At 51.4% G+C, this 14,872-nt stretch overlaps 1 protein-coding gene across 4 annotated transcripts in view; it reads left to right on the top strand.

Moving 5' to 3' along the window:
* The window catches only part of TOM1L2 (target of myb1 like 2 membrane trafficking protein), a 58,655-nt gene extending 47,550 nt beyond the window's left edge, over positions 1–11,105 (top strand). For 3 of the 4 annotated variants that reach the window (XM_074886657.1, XM_074886658.1, XM_074886659.1), the window contains 3 exons: positions 2,164–2,223; positions 4,896–4,932; positions 5,441–11,105. In XM_074886657.1, coding sequence (XP_074742758.1) covers positions 2,164–2,223; positions 4,896–4,932; positions 5,441–5,589 — 246 coding nt within the window. In that variant the 3' untranslated portion in view covers positions 5,590–11,105. The remainder of the gene's footprint in view (positions 1–2,163; positions 2,224–4,895; positions 4,933–5,440) is intronic. The other variant, XM_074886660.1, reaches the window with a different exon arrangement.
* Positions 11,106–14,872: the final 3,767 nt, after the last annotated feature.

The raw sequence follows: 14,872 nt of genomic DNA on the forward strand, positions 1-14,872 counted from the left end.
AACAGCTGCTTTTATTTTATTCACAGAAAAGAAAAAAAACCCCTGCTGTTTCCCTCCTCCTCTCCATACACATTCTCTTATCCTTAACGAAATGCAAGTACCTTTCTGAGCTGCAGACTAGCCACGAGCTCTGAAGGCTACACCTTCCAAAGCATTACTTATTGTCTGCCCTGTTAAGCCATACAGGAGAGAGACAGCAGTGAAACTTCTGCAGTAGGTTTTGGGTTGCTGGAGGCTGAATAAATTCATTGCCTTGTATCTCTGAAGCCAGTATTTTCCAAAGCTGTTAAACTAACAAGCCAGCTCTACAAGATGCAGCTTGTCCTTGGGAACGGAGCACGTTGGAGGATGTCTGCAGAGCCCTCCTCTGGTTAATGGCCATCTGGGCCAGCTCGCAGCAGCTTCAGCACGCACGTGCATGATTCAGCTTTCCATTGCAAATGAAAAAGGGGCAATTATCCTAAATCTGCCCCATTCCAAAGGAAACTGCGGGAACTTACTTCCTGTTTGGGATCTTCATGTATTAGCTGAAAGCAAACTGACAACTTGCACCTCTGACCCTTCTTGGATCTGTCACACACGCTTTGTCCAGCAACCTGCAGAGTCGGGGCCAAGCCGTCTTCCCGGTGCCGCTCTTGGTGGGAGATGCTTTGGACAGAGCCCTGGATTTCCAGTCCTTTGACACAACTAACCCACCTCAAGCAAGGGCTTAACTGACCTCCTTGGTGCAAAGGGCTACTTGATTAGAAGAAAAAATTCTTGAGGAGCATCAGCCTGTGCTGCTGCCTCTGTAATTCAGCATCTGTCTGTCCTCCTCTGCTAGAAGTCCCTGAGAAAACTACATCTCCCAGTGAATTCATCTGCCAAGCCTCTTGCAGCTCTTCTTCCCATGAGAGGTTTCAGGCAAAGCTGTGGGCAACCCCTGACACCTTTTCTTCCTAGAAGAGCCTCTCCAGCACCGGGAGGTCTCTTGCCCACCATCCCCACAGCTCAGCTGCAGTGCTCTGGCCTGGAACCTGCATGTCTGACATCATTACTTTCCAAGTGTTTGTCAGGTTGTCTTTACGAGATCTATTGTGGTGTTTTCCTGTTTACTTCTGCAGCCCTCTGTTGTATTTAAGCAGCGCAGTTAAGTCAGGAAATTCTACAGCTAACACGCAGTAATTTCCCTTTGCTGACCCAGTTGCCTGTAGCACTTTGAGAAATAGCTGCACTTCAGCACTTGGCACGCTGCGTCTGCGCTGCCTGTCGCAATCGCAGAGCGTAATGTGAGCGGTTTTATCGCAGAGGGAGAGGCAAACCTTCCATGCCTTTTTGTGAAACCATCCGTGGAGGCCTGACGGGCAAGCTCCGGTGAGCCTCGCTGCAGCACTGCGAGGTGTTGCCCGTGCTGGAGCAGGAGCCGAGAGGAGAGTGTGCTGTGCTCTCCTCCTCTGCCCGCCCCGGGAGCTGCTGCCCCATCCTCCTCCTCCTCCCCTTCACCTTTGAGTCTCCGCACTTTGCACTGGCACACGCTGGGTTCTGCTGCGAGAGGGTCACCTTTGGCAGGGGACAGGGAGCAGAACCATTTTGCTTTAAAGTGGTGTGCCAAGGCTCGGTGCTGTGGTGGGTGGAGGATCTGGAAGGAAACATGACTGTGTACCCTGGGCTCTGACTGCCTCCACCTCTGGAGAAAATCAAATTGTTTCCATAGGAGTGTTGCCTGAAGACTTTGAGCCCCTCTTTTTTGCTAACCCTTCACTTTGGCTAATACCCATTTTAAAAAAGAAGTGGTGTAAATTTAACATTTCAAAACCTAACTGATATCCAGTATTCTACCCTTAAAAGCTTTTCACGATCAAGATTAGAATCATCAGTCCATCTTGATGGTTTTAATATGTGGTCGAGAAGTTACCCGTCTTACGCTGGCATCAAGTCACGTCATTCCCCATAATCTTTCTCTTGGTTTTTTTTAGCCTTGTTGTTCATAATTTCCTTTCCAAGTGTTTCTTTATTTGAAATGCCATTTATATTTTGTTGCCTTTTTTTTTCCAGCACATCTTACATCTTTGTTTTTGTTTTGTTTTTAATCTTATTTCTGGCGTTTTCCATCGCTCTGTGGCCATGATTGTGGATGTGTTTTGGTTTTTGCCTGCCTTGCTGTTCTCTCGCTGCACTCCCTAGATCCCTGTTGCACAGTCCTCTGTCATGGATGACATTGAGGAGTGGCTCAGTACCGACTTGGTGAGACTCTTTATATTTTCATTTTTCACATGGGCAATAGCACTTGTACAGATGACTTTCAATGCATTGCTGAGTTGCTGGTACTTCTCGTAACGGGAGGCAGTGAAACTTCCAAACCATATAGCGTATTTCCCTTCAAAGGGAATATCTAAGCAGGAGGAGATAGTCGTGTTCAGCAATTCAATCAAAATGGTTTTTTCCAAGTTGTTTTATTTTCACTTCTCCATGTTAACATCACAGAATAGCATGCGTTCCAGAAATTGTGTCTTTCTGGTCCCTGTATAGGAAAGCATTTAAACATGTGCTGAAGTTTACCTGTGTTCCCCACCAGACTTAAAGCACACGTTTAAGGCTGCATTAGCTGTGGCAGGATCTAAGCACATGCTTACGTTGAGGAATGCTTTTAAGAGCTGCTGGATCAGGGCTTAGATTCCTTTCAAATCGAGACGTCTTTGTTAAATTGGCAAGCAATCTTGACATGTTTCATAATAGTAATAAGAATTTATAACAGTCTCTCTTCAATGTTTATAACTTTCAGTTTCTCCTAAATGATTATTGTCTGGTAATTATTAAACAAACAAACAAAAGGCAGAACTAAAAGAAGCTTTTTCTTCTTTCTGGAGTTTGTTTTGCTGTACCAATACACATTCGGTTTAAGCAGTGGTACAGCTAGTACGCATTTATTCCTGTCTTTTTTTTTTTAATGTAAGCATCTGACTCAAATTAACCAAGTGCATTTTGGGGACGGGTGGTGGGTTGCATTTCAGACTGTTCTTTTAAACATGGTTTTACTGAACTGAACTGTTTCCTTGTGGTCGCCATAGCCTTAAGGATCGCCTCCTTCCATTCTTCCAGCTTCAGATATTGTCCCTAGATAACTCCCTACTCCTTAAATCTCCCCCCAGCCCCTTGTTATTGCCTGCTCGGCTCCAAGCTGCGGGGTTCAGGCTCCGCTCCCCGGCTCTGGCAGCAGTGCTGCAGGCACGCTCTGGCACGTCAGCCCTCCACTCCGGCACCAGAGGAGCTGACTGTACTGAAAGGAAGAAAATGCTGCTGCTCTCCAAAGCTGCCTGAAGTGCTTAAGCAGATTCTGGGTTTCGGTGTTGGAGTTTGGCAGACTGACTGGCTGTCTTTGAAATGTCATTGGTTTTCAGCTGCAGGTAGTTTTTTCAGGCCTCGGTACAGGCAGTCATTTTCAAATTTAATTACAAACTGGCCTCATTTTCTTAAAGAAATACAGTAAATGTAGCATGTCTACTTTGCTTAAACAATCAACTTTTGTCTTTGGCATTTAAATTAATTTAGCAGGAGAGATCTTATGGAGAGATACCGAGGTAGCTGTGTGTATCTGTCATCCCCTAGATAGTCTTGCTCAAAAAGAGCAAAGCAGAGAAGTGCTGTTAAGTGCCTGAACAAGCCTGGGGATCTCACACGCTGCGGCCGTGACTGTCCCATCTTCCCTTCCCCCAGGTACCTGGGTCCCCAGCCTGACCATATGCAGGTGCAGCCTAAAGATGCCCTCTGAGAAAGTTTGGACTGGATTTTTGTTTTTCACTCTGGGTTCTCCACTCCTTTTTTTTTTTTTTTGTTAATGGTTCATTTCAGTTTTCTGCTTCCCAGCTGAGGAAGTTACAGATTGAGTTAGCTCATTGTTATTTATTTCCTTACCCTTTTTGGGGTACACTGGAACAAACAGTGCCTCTGCATGTGAAGCAGTGGCCGCTGTGTGTACCTTTGGAAATCTCTGTGCAGTAGAAAGCTCGTAGATGTGAGGTGGCTTTAATGTTCAGGCATTAAAAACCTTTGTGAGGCCAATCAGTATGTTCCACTCTCCCAGCAGAGAAGTCAGGGCATGAACAAATACTTTTCTTTTTCAAAGCGGGTTCAACATGAGGTTTTCAAGTAGTATTCTCATCTATCTTTAACATGCTGATAGATTGACAAGGATGCCACATCCTTGGACTTTTATTTTCCTTATTAAAGCACTGTTGGAAATTCACGTGTTGAAATGCACGCAGCTGGTAGAGATGCACTGACCCCCTGGCATCCCAGCCTTTGTAGCTCATGGACAGATGCTAACTGCCCATCGGTATCCTTCATCCAGCCCACCCTAGTCTTGTCTTTGTACAGCATGGACACCAGGAAAGCTCCTATACTTTTGTATGAAATCTAAAATGAACTCCCACAGGAGGAATGTTGGCCCCAAACTATTTTGTGGCCTGTGTCCTTTGTCAGCTAAAAGTGCATTTTATTTGAAGACACAATGCAAACCCCAGCCCTGACTTTTTAAGGGACTGTGTGACAGAAAAGATGGCGTCTTGTACAGTGTTTGTATGACTCACACAGCTCAGTTTTTGACCAGGTCTACTGTCTGAAGTGGAAACAGCGCTGGGCTGCTGTTCAGGTCCAATGGGGAAAGTTTAGCTACCCACCAGCAATCTTCAGAAGCATCCCTAGTGATCATCCTCTTGCTCTGCAGCGCAGTGAAATGTCAGTCACCACTGGCCTCCTGACGTGGGAGCCCTGCGAATTCCCCAGGTCGCCCTGCTCAGACAGTTAGCATGTGGAAACAAGTGGTGGAAACTGTCCAGTTGCATTAAACGTGTGTAGAAGATAGTAGCAAAGGTGAAGCGCTGCCTGTGTGTTCACACGCCTTTTTGTTCCAATTGCAGAAAGGAGACGAACTGGAAGAAGGAGTGACCAGTGAAGGTAAGCAGAGATGCCTGTGGCTATGAGCCGTTCTCAGGTTAGTGCGCAGACTGACTTATCTGCTTTGATCCCTGCTGAGATGCTGACTTCTCCCAGCCTGATGTGCCCCGGCAAATGCTTCTGCACTTGGAAAGGCAGGAGAGCATTTCAGATCAAAAACTTCATACTTATGGTGTGAGGAGCCCTCCCGGCTGCTTTCCTGCCATCTTCCTTGGCTGTGCACTGTGTTTGTGCCAGCAGGAATGCATCCCCAAGCTGCTCAGCCCTTTGGAATGATGTTTTCCTGCTTCTGTCGCAGCCGATGGCGTGGTGTGTGTTTGATTCCCTCTGCTGCCTGAGCTAGGGTGTCTGAAAGGACGGCTGTACCCTTTCCTGAGGAAGTCAGGCTGTACAAGTATGTGTGCCTGCAAACACAGCCCGATGGGACGCCAGACGCTAACCTCTGTCCCATCGGCTAAATGTACAGCTCCAGTTCTTACCTGTCTTCCTTCTTTTTTTTGCATTGCAGAGTTTGACAAATTTTTAGAAGAGCGAGCCAAAGCGGCGGAGATGGTTCCCAATCTGCCATCCCCTCCCCTGGAAGCCCCCACCCCTCCGACAAATCCTTCCAGCAGGAAAAAGCAAGAGCGCTCGGAGGATGCCCTCTTTGCACTGTGAAGATTGCTCTTAGCCACCCTCCCACCCCCGTGCTCTGCAGGCGAATGTCGCTGTACGGCCACTTTGTCCTCCCACCGTACTTGGTTAACAACGACCCCCTTCCCCCCGATTTCATAGATTGCTTCTCGTTCCCCCCCCCTCCCCAAACAACCCACCCCCACAAGCTGACTCTTTCTATTTAAGTCCAACACTATTCCTGCCAGACCACAATTCTCCAGCACTTGCCTAATCCTCTCCTTCCTATCCCAGCTGCACAAAACCGGCTCTTGATGCTGAAAACCCCTTTAGAATGCATGAGTACGTCACACTGTGTTGAAACAAAAGCCCAGAGGGGAGAGAGCAGCCTTGCCCTTCATTTTATGTAGGGATCATCCTCTTCTGTAGGCAGGTCCTGCCAAGTAGACTGCTCTGTCGATCAGCATGTAATTGACTGAGCTGGAATGTTCAGGAGGAGTGTGTCTTTATTTTTAGATAAAATGTTAATGTATTGGCTTTCGTGTCAGATTCGACAGCAAGGAACAACTGTTCCCCTTTCAACATGTGCTTCACAAGTTAAAATCCTTTACTCTCCCACTCACACATCTCCCAGTACCATATGGTGGTCGCTTTTCCCCACTTTGTGTGGCGCTTCATATTCTAAATCTCACAGGGTATTTTTTTCCTTGTGTTTTATCTGGGCTTGCTCTAATTTGAAAGCAGTCTGTTGGCCATGTCCAGTAGGTCTGGCAGTTGTCGAGAATGAAAAACGCTGAGCTAAATGGATGCTGTAACGTTAGCGCATGAAGCATTTTGCTCTTTGGAAGAGCATTCTCACATGAGGATTTTTTCTAGTGTGTTTGCCTTTTAAAATAGCTAGGTTATTTTTTCCTTACCTTAGATTCCTTCTTCAGTGACTGTAGAGCTCTGCATTTGTCTCGACTGTTGTAAATAACATCCATGCAGATGGATGGGACTTGCTCGTGGACTGGGTGTGAACTGAGGTTCCTGGATTCCCTGCCATGCCTGGTAGGATAGACATGCTGGTTCTTGGTGGTAGGTATGAGAAAAAGAGGCAAACCTCACAGAGGCTTGTACGAAAACGCTGAGGGAGACGGTTACCACGGAGGGATTAGCCATGCCTGCCTGTGCTGGAGGTGAAACTCCTCATTTCCTTCTAGGTTTGGACCTGAGAAAGCGTTGGATGATTGTGGCCATGTTATTTGTAATTTTTGGAGTGTCCTTTGATACCTCTGGCCCTTTATTAACACCCAGGTCCTACGGGGCTACAGTCTCTCTCCTGTCTGTGCAAACAAGCATATCCCCTTGCTTGCCAGAGGCATGGCTGAGAGTGCTGCTCTTCCTGGAGCTGCCAGAAAGGATTCCAGCATGTCTGCCTGCCTCGCTGGGCTGACAGGCAGAGCTAGAGCAGGCAGCTCCAGCCATCGCTGCTTCCCCCAGCGTGTTCCTTGGGAGGAAGCCAGCGGCTCAAGATGGCGGGATCAAAGAGCTGAACGCTGCATGGCAGGGAGAATCTCCTGTCCTGACAGAGAGGCACTTTATCAGATGGACGCCCATGCAGGCAGCAGAGCTCCAGCCCCTCTTCCTCAGGGCGCTCAGGTCTTGGGCAACCAGCCACTTTGTTCTGAGTTGGCATGTCTGAGCTTCCCAGGATGCTGATCTTTGTCGAGCACTCTCAGAAGTTGTTCTAGACCAAGAAGCTGGGCTATAAACACTTGATGTGAAAGTGATAGAAGCTTTTATCTGAGCATAGTTAGTTCGGCTCGTAACATACTCTCTAGGGCACACCACGCTTTGCTAGGTTGTGACACACAAAACCTTTTACCAAATGGCCTGATTGCAGCACCGATGGTCTTTGAGAGCGGTCAGATTAATCTTCAGAGGGAGGCGTTGTTTAGCACAGCATTTCCAGGCTGTCCCAGGTCAGATGTTACTCTGTGCTGTCTCTGCTCATCCTCTCCTCTCTCCTGCCCTGCCTGCTTCCTCTTCCCGGATCCCTGCCTATGTAGCTGGGCCCAGGCAAGGCTGTCCTGCCACCCCCCCGGCACTGACTTGGCACTTCATTGCTGCTCCGTAGCTCACTGCTCCCTGTCAGCTCTGTGCTGTGCAGAAAGTTGCTTGGCTTGCAAGTGCATGAAGAAAATCAGCATAAGGATGGAGATAGCTTGGGGATCAAGCTGCCTCTTCTCCCCACTTGCTGGCCCTCTCCCTACCCTTCTGTGTAGATCTGCAGAGGGTTTCTCTCTATTTCATCTTCTCTGTGGCTAATGGAAAGTGCCAGGACAGTCTGCCTTGATTGCATGAATGCACTGCTGCTCTCGCCCACTGCGCTCGCTGTATAACACAAGGTGAGCCCAGTGCTCACATCCTGGCTGCCAGACACCCTGCTGCCAGCTCCTGCCAGACCCTGCCTTGCTGCAACACGTCAAATGTGGCCACCAGCTCCCAGAAACCTGAGGAAACTTCTGTTGTGACGCTGATTTGATTTCAGACGGTGTCTGGTGATTGCCTGAGCAATCTTGCCAGCACAGAATGAATTGTTGGTATTCCTGTCAATGCAGAAAGCTCCGTGGGCGTTTTAAGTGTGTATTTTCTCTTCTAAATCCTTGAAACACATTGACCCTGTAAATGGCCGCATCAGGTGATTCTAAGCATGTTAATCCAGCTTCCCTGCCAAGCCGGAGGAGATAATCGCATTGCTCAAGCATGGGGACCTTGTCAAACGATGCTGAGTGGCAAGGATAGCACTGGCGCTGTCACCGAGCCCCCCTGCAGAGTCCCACTGCTGCGGATTTGCTGGCCTTTCTTCCCCCACCCCTCAGCAAAAAGCGGGGGTGGGAAGCATGCTGTTAACGCTCCTTCTTTCTGTCATGCTAAACCTGTCCTGGGACTTCCAAGTTGTTGCTTTAGAGAGAACCTGGTCCCTTTCTGGAAGATCTTGCAGAGCTGTCAGTGGCTGTTCTCTCCGACCGCGGAGGAGAAGAGATGAAACAAGAAGGCTGGGGCTGAGGGGAGATAAGGAGCGTGTGTTGGCACAACTCAAGGGACTCTCTTCTGTGCTTGTAACCTCAGGCGCTGCGTGGTCCCCACTGACGCCCGCGTTACTGGCTGGAAAGCAGAGGCCCTGTTTGCAGGGGGTGGCAGGTGCTGTCGGCACAAGCGGTGGCTTTGCTGGAAGTAGAGCAGCTCTCGGGAGATGCCTTCCTCAGGAGGTGTGTGCTCAGCCTGGGGCAAAGGCTAAATGGCATTTTGGCAGGACCCTTGATGGGTTTCATAAAAGTGCAGCCCTGCGCTGAGTTAGAGTTAGAGCCTGAATCCACCAGACCTGGCTCTCGCAAGCTGAGCACACAGTGGCTGGAAGCACCGAAGGGGACAGAGAGTGCGGAAAAATGGGTGGTTTAGCCCAAATCTTCTTTAACAAATGTAAGAGCTGTGCTAGAGCTTCCCTAATGTCCTGTATCAGGATCTCTCATCTTCCCCATCCTCTTGTGGTCTGCAGCAAACCTGAGTGGTGGAAACTGTTTGAGGGAAAGGGAAGGGGTTTTTCACTTCAGAAGACCACCCTCTTGATTTATTCTTCCTTCGCCTTCACTCTGAGTTCTTCCTCTGTGCAAGTGGGCAGAGGACTTACGTGGCTCCGACACTTGTGAGAAGAGGGCTGGAGCTGCAGCCTGATCCACTTTCCATAAAAAATAACATCCCAACGCTTTCTAGGCATATTAGGAATCACAGCTTGACACTCAATGACACTAAATTATTATTGGGGTCCTCTGTAAGTTCTAATCATACCCTATTCTAGGTTAAAATATTTATTTTGTCAATATATTTTCTTTCCAGTGTGTTTTTTAACCTCCTCTGTTAACTATTCATGTGCTGAGATGTAAGAAATGAATGGTTTCTATTTAAATATATCCTTTTGGGTTTTTTAATCGTTATGTGTAGATTTCAGCTGCATCTTTGGCAGGTGTAATAGATAACAATGTGCTGTACAGACATTTAGGGTGTTTAGTATGTAGGTAAGGCTCATAGGAGAATTGCTCATAAAAACGTAGCATGGTGTCTCTTAAAGGGAACAGCATAAATGCAGAAACTGGTCCTTACCGGGACCCTCACGTAGCCTCCAACATACCTTTCCCCTTCCAATTATCACAGCCTCCATCTCTGAGGTGTGCTGAGCAAATCAGCTCTGCCATTTCCAGGGCTGTTTTTACACCTCCAAGCTGAAGAAGGATTTTAGTGGGGGTTTCTGTTCGTTTGACTTCGTTCGGCTTTTTTTAAATTTTTTTTATGGGGTGCATTGGCTGTTTCCACTTTCAAATGGAGGACTCGGCAGAGCTGGCTGTGGTGGCGAGATGTTTCCCTCCAGTGGTGGAAGAACAGATCGGGGCAGTGGTTTCAGACCCAGGGCAGGGGTGATGGTCCCCCTCTGTAAGCTGCCTGTTCCTGTCTAATGCTCTTCTGCTTTCACCCATGAGGACAGGACATGTGGACCCGGAGAGCAAACGCAGCAGCGTTTTCAGCAGTCTTTTTTTTCATCCGATGAGTTGTCAGGTCTCTTGCGGCTGCTGGGAGTCCTGGAGTGGGAACTGCTTGTGCTATCTCCATCCCCAGGCCAGCCTCATCCAGCTCAGTCATTGTTTACCTCCTAAATGCTAACCGCAAGCCTTGCGGAGCCTACCCTGGAAAAAAACAGCTCAGGACAGTTATTTTTATGGAAATAATGAAGCAGGCAATCAGTGAGTGGATTTATAGCCTTCTTGGAGGTAACCCTTCAGCTGCTGGGGGCACCCACCCACCCGTGTCGCCCAGCAGAGGAGAGGAGGCAGCGATCCCCTTGTGCCAGGCGCCCAGAGGCGTTGCTGGTGCCCACACAGCACCTTCCCCTCGTCCCTCCCAAACTGCAGCCTCCGGAACGGGCTGTGCCTGCCTGCTCCAGCCCCAGGCTGCCAGCCCCAGCCTCCCCGGGCTGTGCCCCAGGTAGCTGCTCCGTCCCGGGGAGAGGCGAGGTTGTGTTTCACCAAGAGCCTGCTGGCTTTCGAGCGGCGCCGAGCTCCGGTGCTGGTTCTCTTTAGCCCATGGCAAATCAACGCCAAACTTCCCACCCTGCTCCGTGTTTTTATGAGTACGAGCTCCTCATTCTGTACACGTTATTATGAGCTATCGTTAACCCTACAATTGTAACCTATGTAATAGCTTCTCTGTATATTACAGCTGTAGGCTTTCCAGATAAAAGTGGATAATATTTATTTACTGAAGATATTGGATATTTTTTTGTTTGGGAATGGGGTAGGGGGAGAAGGGGGACATAACTGTTTAAAGAGACTGACTATGTAAAGAGAAACAAAATACACAAAAAGCAAAGAAACCCAACACTAAAACGTTGCTGTATTCATGTAGAAAGTGTTTACGTTAAGGATGATACAACTGTATTAATCTGCCATTGTTTAACTTGCTCCAGAAATCATCTCTACTTTGGTTCCTGCATGTGAGATATTCCAATAAATACACTACTAGAGTGACCTGGAGGATGGTACCTGTCTGTCTCTCGCTCTGCTTTGCTGCCTGGCCTGAACACACGGTACGAGCGAGCGCGGGAGATGCGCTCGATCTGCGGCTGCCCGGATGTCAAAACATGACGCAGGCTTTTGGGAATCCTCGGATTTCCTCCACATGCCAGAGGCCCAGGTATTCTCACCGGGAGAAGGGTTGTCCATGAGAAGATGCTCTTTTTGTCTTTACGTGGGTCTTGCCGTGCCCGGCGGCGTGTTGCCGCTGCTGGTGAATTTGCTCCCCACTGAATCTTTGGCACGTTTTTTGTGGCTGATGTCGGATGGGCACACAGGGGACAACCCTGGTGCTTGGTGGGGCGCCTGCCCGCCTTGCAGGGCTTGCCAGATGGTTCTCAGGGTGACTTCAGATCACCTGCCTTGGTGACCTAGAAAGTGACGGTGAGGAGCTGTTGTGCGCTGCAATGCCGGTGACATTCCCAGCCCATGCAGTGGGCAACTTTTCCTGACTCATCAGCCAGGAATTTGTTCCAACATCATTTCTGAGGGTGGTTGTGATGGGCAGAGAGGGAAGAGCAGCCATCTAGGAACCCTGGAGAAGTGACACGGCGTTATTTTGGCCAAAGATGAACCAGTTTGTCAGAATGGTGCCCTCCATCTCACACGCAAAGATCAGAACTAATGGTCTGTGGTTTAAAAGCTGCTTTGGGGAAGGGGTGTGTGTGGAACAGCTTGAAAGATGGGTTTCCCCTCCTTGTAGCTGCAGATTAGCATGCATTAAATCCAGCTCTGCCCCGGCTTGTTTACCGTCGTGCTGATCATGTGCCTGACTCTGTGTCGGATAGATTCGGGTAGGTTCATGGCCCAGCTCTGCTGAGAAAGGTGCGGAGCTACCGCTGCCCTGACAGAGCAGAAATCGCACAAAAAGCCCTGGGTCATAAATTTCCAGCGCTGTGCAGGAGGAAGGCTGCCAGAACAGGGGGCTGCTGCTTGCTAGGGGGGGCTGCATCACACTGCCTTCTGCAGCCCCACGGTTAAATTCACGAGACAAAGATCTCTCTAATCCTAAATTCTGTCTCCAACAGGGCCCAAAGTGGGTGCAAAGATTATAAGAACAGGACAAGCAGACAGGGATGTCTCATGCGTGTCACCCGCCCGAGTCCCCAAAGCAAGCATGGCTTCGCTGGGTTTGTGAATCCTGATGCGCTCCTCGTCTCCAAACCTGCCTGTGCTCCCGCAGATACTGTGTGAGCTCCCAGCGTGGGCCAGGGGGGGCTTCCACAGCTCGCTGCCCTCCCCGAGCTGCTGAGCCACAGCACAGAGTGCCCTGCAGAGCCCAGCACGGGCTCTGGGTGCCTGTTGCTGCTTTCCAGCATTGGGCACCCAGTTTGGATCCTGGTGCGAACGGGAAGTGACCACGCGTCCATTCACCTTTTCCCATTTCAGCTCGGGGTAAATAAACCCCGAGCGGGGGCTGCGCGGCGTGCTGGAGTGCCGCCGGGCCTGGCTGGGTGTTTACCCAAGCCGTGGCTCAGGAAGGGATAGTTGACAAAGCGGGGTTACAGGTAGTGAAGGAGAGAAGAGGCTTTGAATCTGTTTGCGACACGAATTAATGATTAACGCCACGCTCCTCCGCAGCAAAACAACCCCCAGAGCGTGAGGGGTGCTGAGGGCTGCACCTGGGGCACGTCAGCAAAGCCCTGGGCTGCTCCCAGCGCAGGGTTAAGCTGTGCTGACGGCCGGCGGGGCTCTCATCCGGCTGGGCACGGCGTTTTGGGGGAGCCCACCCGGCTGAGCGAGGGGGCAGCAGGTTGTGGGGGGGTGCTGCTCCACGCAGGGGTGCCTGGTGCTGCCGCATTTGAGCTCTGCAGCGGAAGCACAGCACGTCCCAGAGCCTGGCGCTGCTGCCAGTGCGGCTCAGGGCGATGCTCCACGAGCCACCATGAGCCTGCCCGGCCGGCTGGGTGGCCAAAACCCAACCATTTTGGGGCCGGTTTGTTTTCTCTCTCATCCTTGCGGTTTCCTCCCAGCCTGCGCTCAGGAAAACGTCTCAGCGACTCCGGAGCAACCACGTGGCCCCCGTTGCCATCCCCGCAGGACCGACATGATGTAATCGCGGGCCCTGAGCCGTGATGCAGAATCACTCCACTCCGGGCCGCCGCGCTTATTGGCTGCGTGGCCCTGGTCCTACGGGCGGGGTTTTCCCTACCCCGCAACCAAGCTCACCCCGGGGAGCCCCACCCCGCATTGCATCCACCGGCCCCCAAATCCACCCGGTCCCACGGAGCTGCCGGGGTGTTTAATTCTTCCCCATTGCTCAGAGGATGCTGCTCGTTTGCTTTGGTTCCTCGGAGCGGGGGAAAGCAGCGTGTGGGGGTCCTCGGGGTGCACGTCCCCTCCGGCTCGGGAGGGGGGAGGCTTGAGGTTGGGGAAGGAGCCCTGAAAAATCCAGCTTTGCCCGTAGCTTGTGCGAAAATAAAGCCGTGTTTATGCGTGTGATTTTCCCCCCTCCGTGTCTCACGGGGAAGGCTGTGCCCTGGGACTCGTGGGGGTTATTAAAGGCGGGTGACCCTCACGTTTGCACGAGGCTGCCCTAAAGCCGCCGCACATCCATCTCCCCGGCCCTGGAAACCTGCCCTCTCCTCCTGCAGCACACAGGCTGCTGCAAGGGTTTTCCTGAAAGCAAAAGGAAACCCCGGAGCCTGGCTTCTCCCGGTGACCCAAATAAGTGGGGGAGCACATGGCCCCCCTACACCCCCCATGGCAGTTTGTGGGTCTCCAGCGGTGTTTGCTGTGGGTGAGAGACGGCCGAGCGGCTGCCAGTGGCCTGCATGCGGGTGACGCTGCCCCAGCCGCCAGCGTGGAGCTGAGCCAGGACTCCCTGGGCTCGTCCCCAGCTCGGCCACAGGTTAATGTCCCCAGCTTGAGGTGGCTTGAGTGGGGGTGAGGGGCCCAGCACCCCCGGCTCTGCCACTGCCATGTGCTCTGCGCAGTCCCCGGTGAGCCCTGCGTGTCCCATGCACACCACATTGCCCAGGGGTGCCACATGGAAGCCAGTGAGGCTGGGAAAGAGTTTTTATGGGACATCCAGGGTTAATTAATTCACAGGGAGCCTCAGATCGAACTCTGTGGTGCAGGAGAAAGCAAACTTTTAGGGGGCCGATGTTGCAGCACATTTGCTTTTCCTAAGTTATTCCCAGCAGTAAGAAACCACGCAGCGCTGCGGGGCACGGCAGCACGGCTTTGCCTTGGCATGAGACCCCCCCATGCCCAGACCCACCACCCGTGGGCAGCCACGGGGCTGGACCCCAGTAGCACCAGTGGTTTTCCTGGTTCCCGCAGCTCACAGCACCCGGGGAGGCTGCGGGGGCTCAGTGGGGGCTCATGGGGCAGCTTCAGTGCTTCAGCATCCCCTAAGCGGGGCCGGGGAAGCTTCTCCCACCCCGGGCCGTGCCGCCGTCGGGCAGCGGTGCTGGGACGTGCTCTGCACCCCGGAGCTGGGAGGGGGAAGGCAGATGTCCTGCCTCTGTGCTGGGAACTGCAGGAGCGCCGAGAGGTGACACGGTGGCCCAAGCTCACCCTGGCACGTGGCTTCCACGAGGTGCTGGAGGCTTCTGCAGCCACAGCCACCACCTTGTCCCCCACGCCGGCCCTCCTGCCTGCTCCCACGGGTGCCCCAGTCCGGGGCTTAGTGGTGTTTAATGCCCGACCCAGGTATTTAGAGCCCAGTCCAGGTATTTGGTGCCTGTGCCAAGGGCTCGGTGACTGTCCTCAGGGCT

This window comes from Strix uralensis, chromosome 16 (assembly GCF_047716275.1).
Source record: "Strix uralensis isolate ZFMK-TIS-50842 chromosome 16, bStrUra1, whole genome shotgun sequence".
In the NCBI taxonomy this organism is placed as follows: Eukaryota; Metazoa; Chordata; class Aves; order Strigiformes; family Strigidae; genus Strix; species Strix uralensis.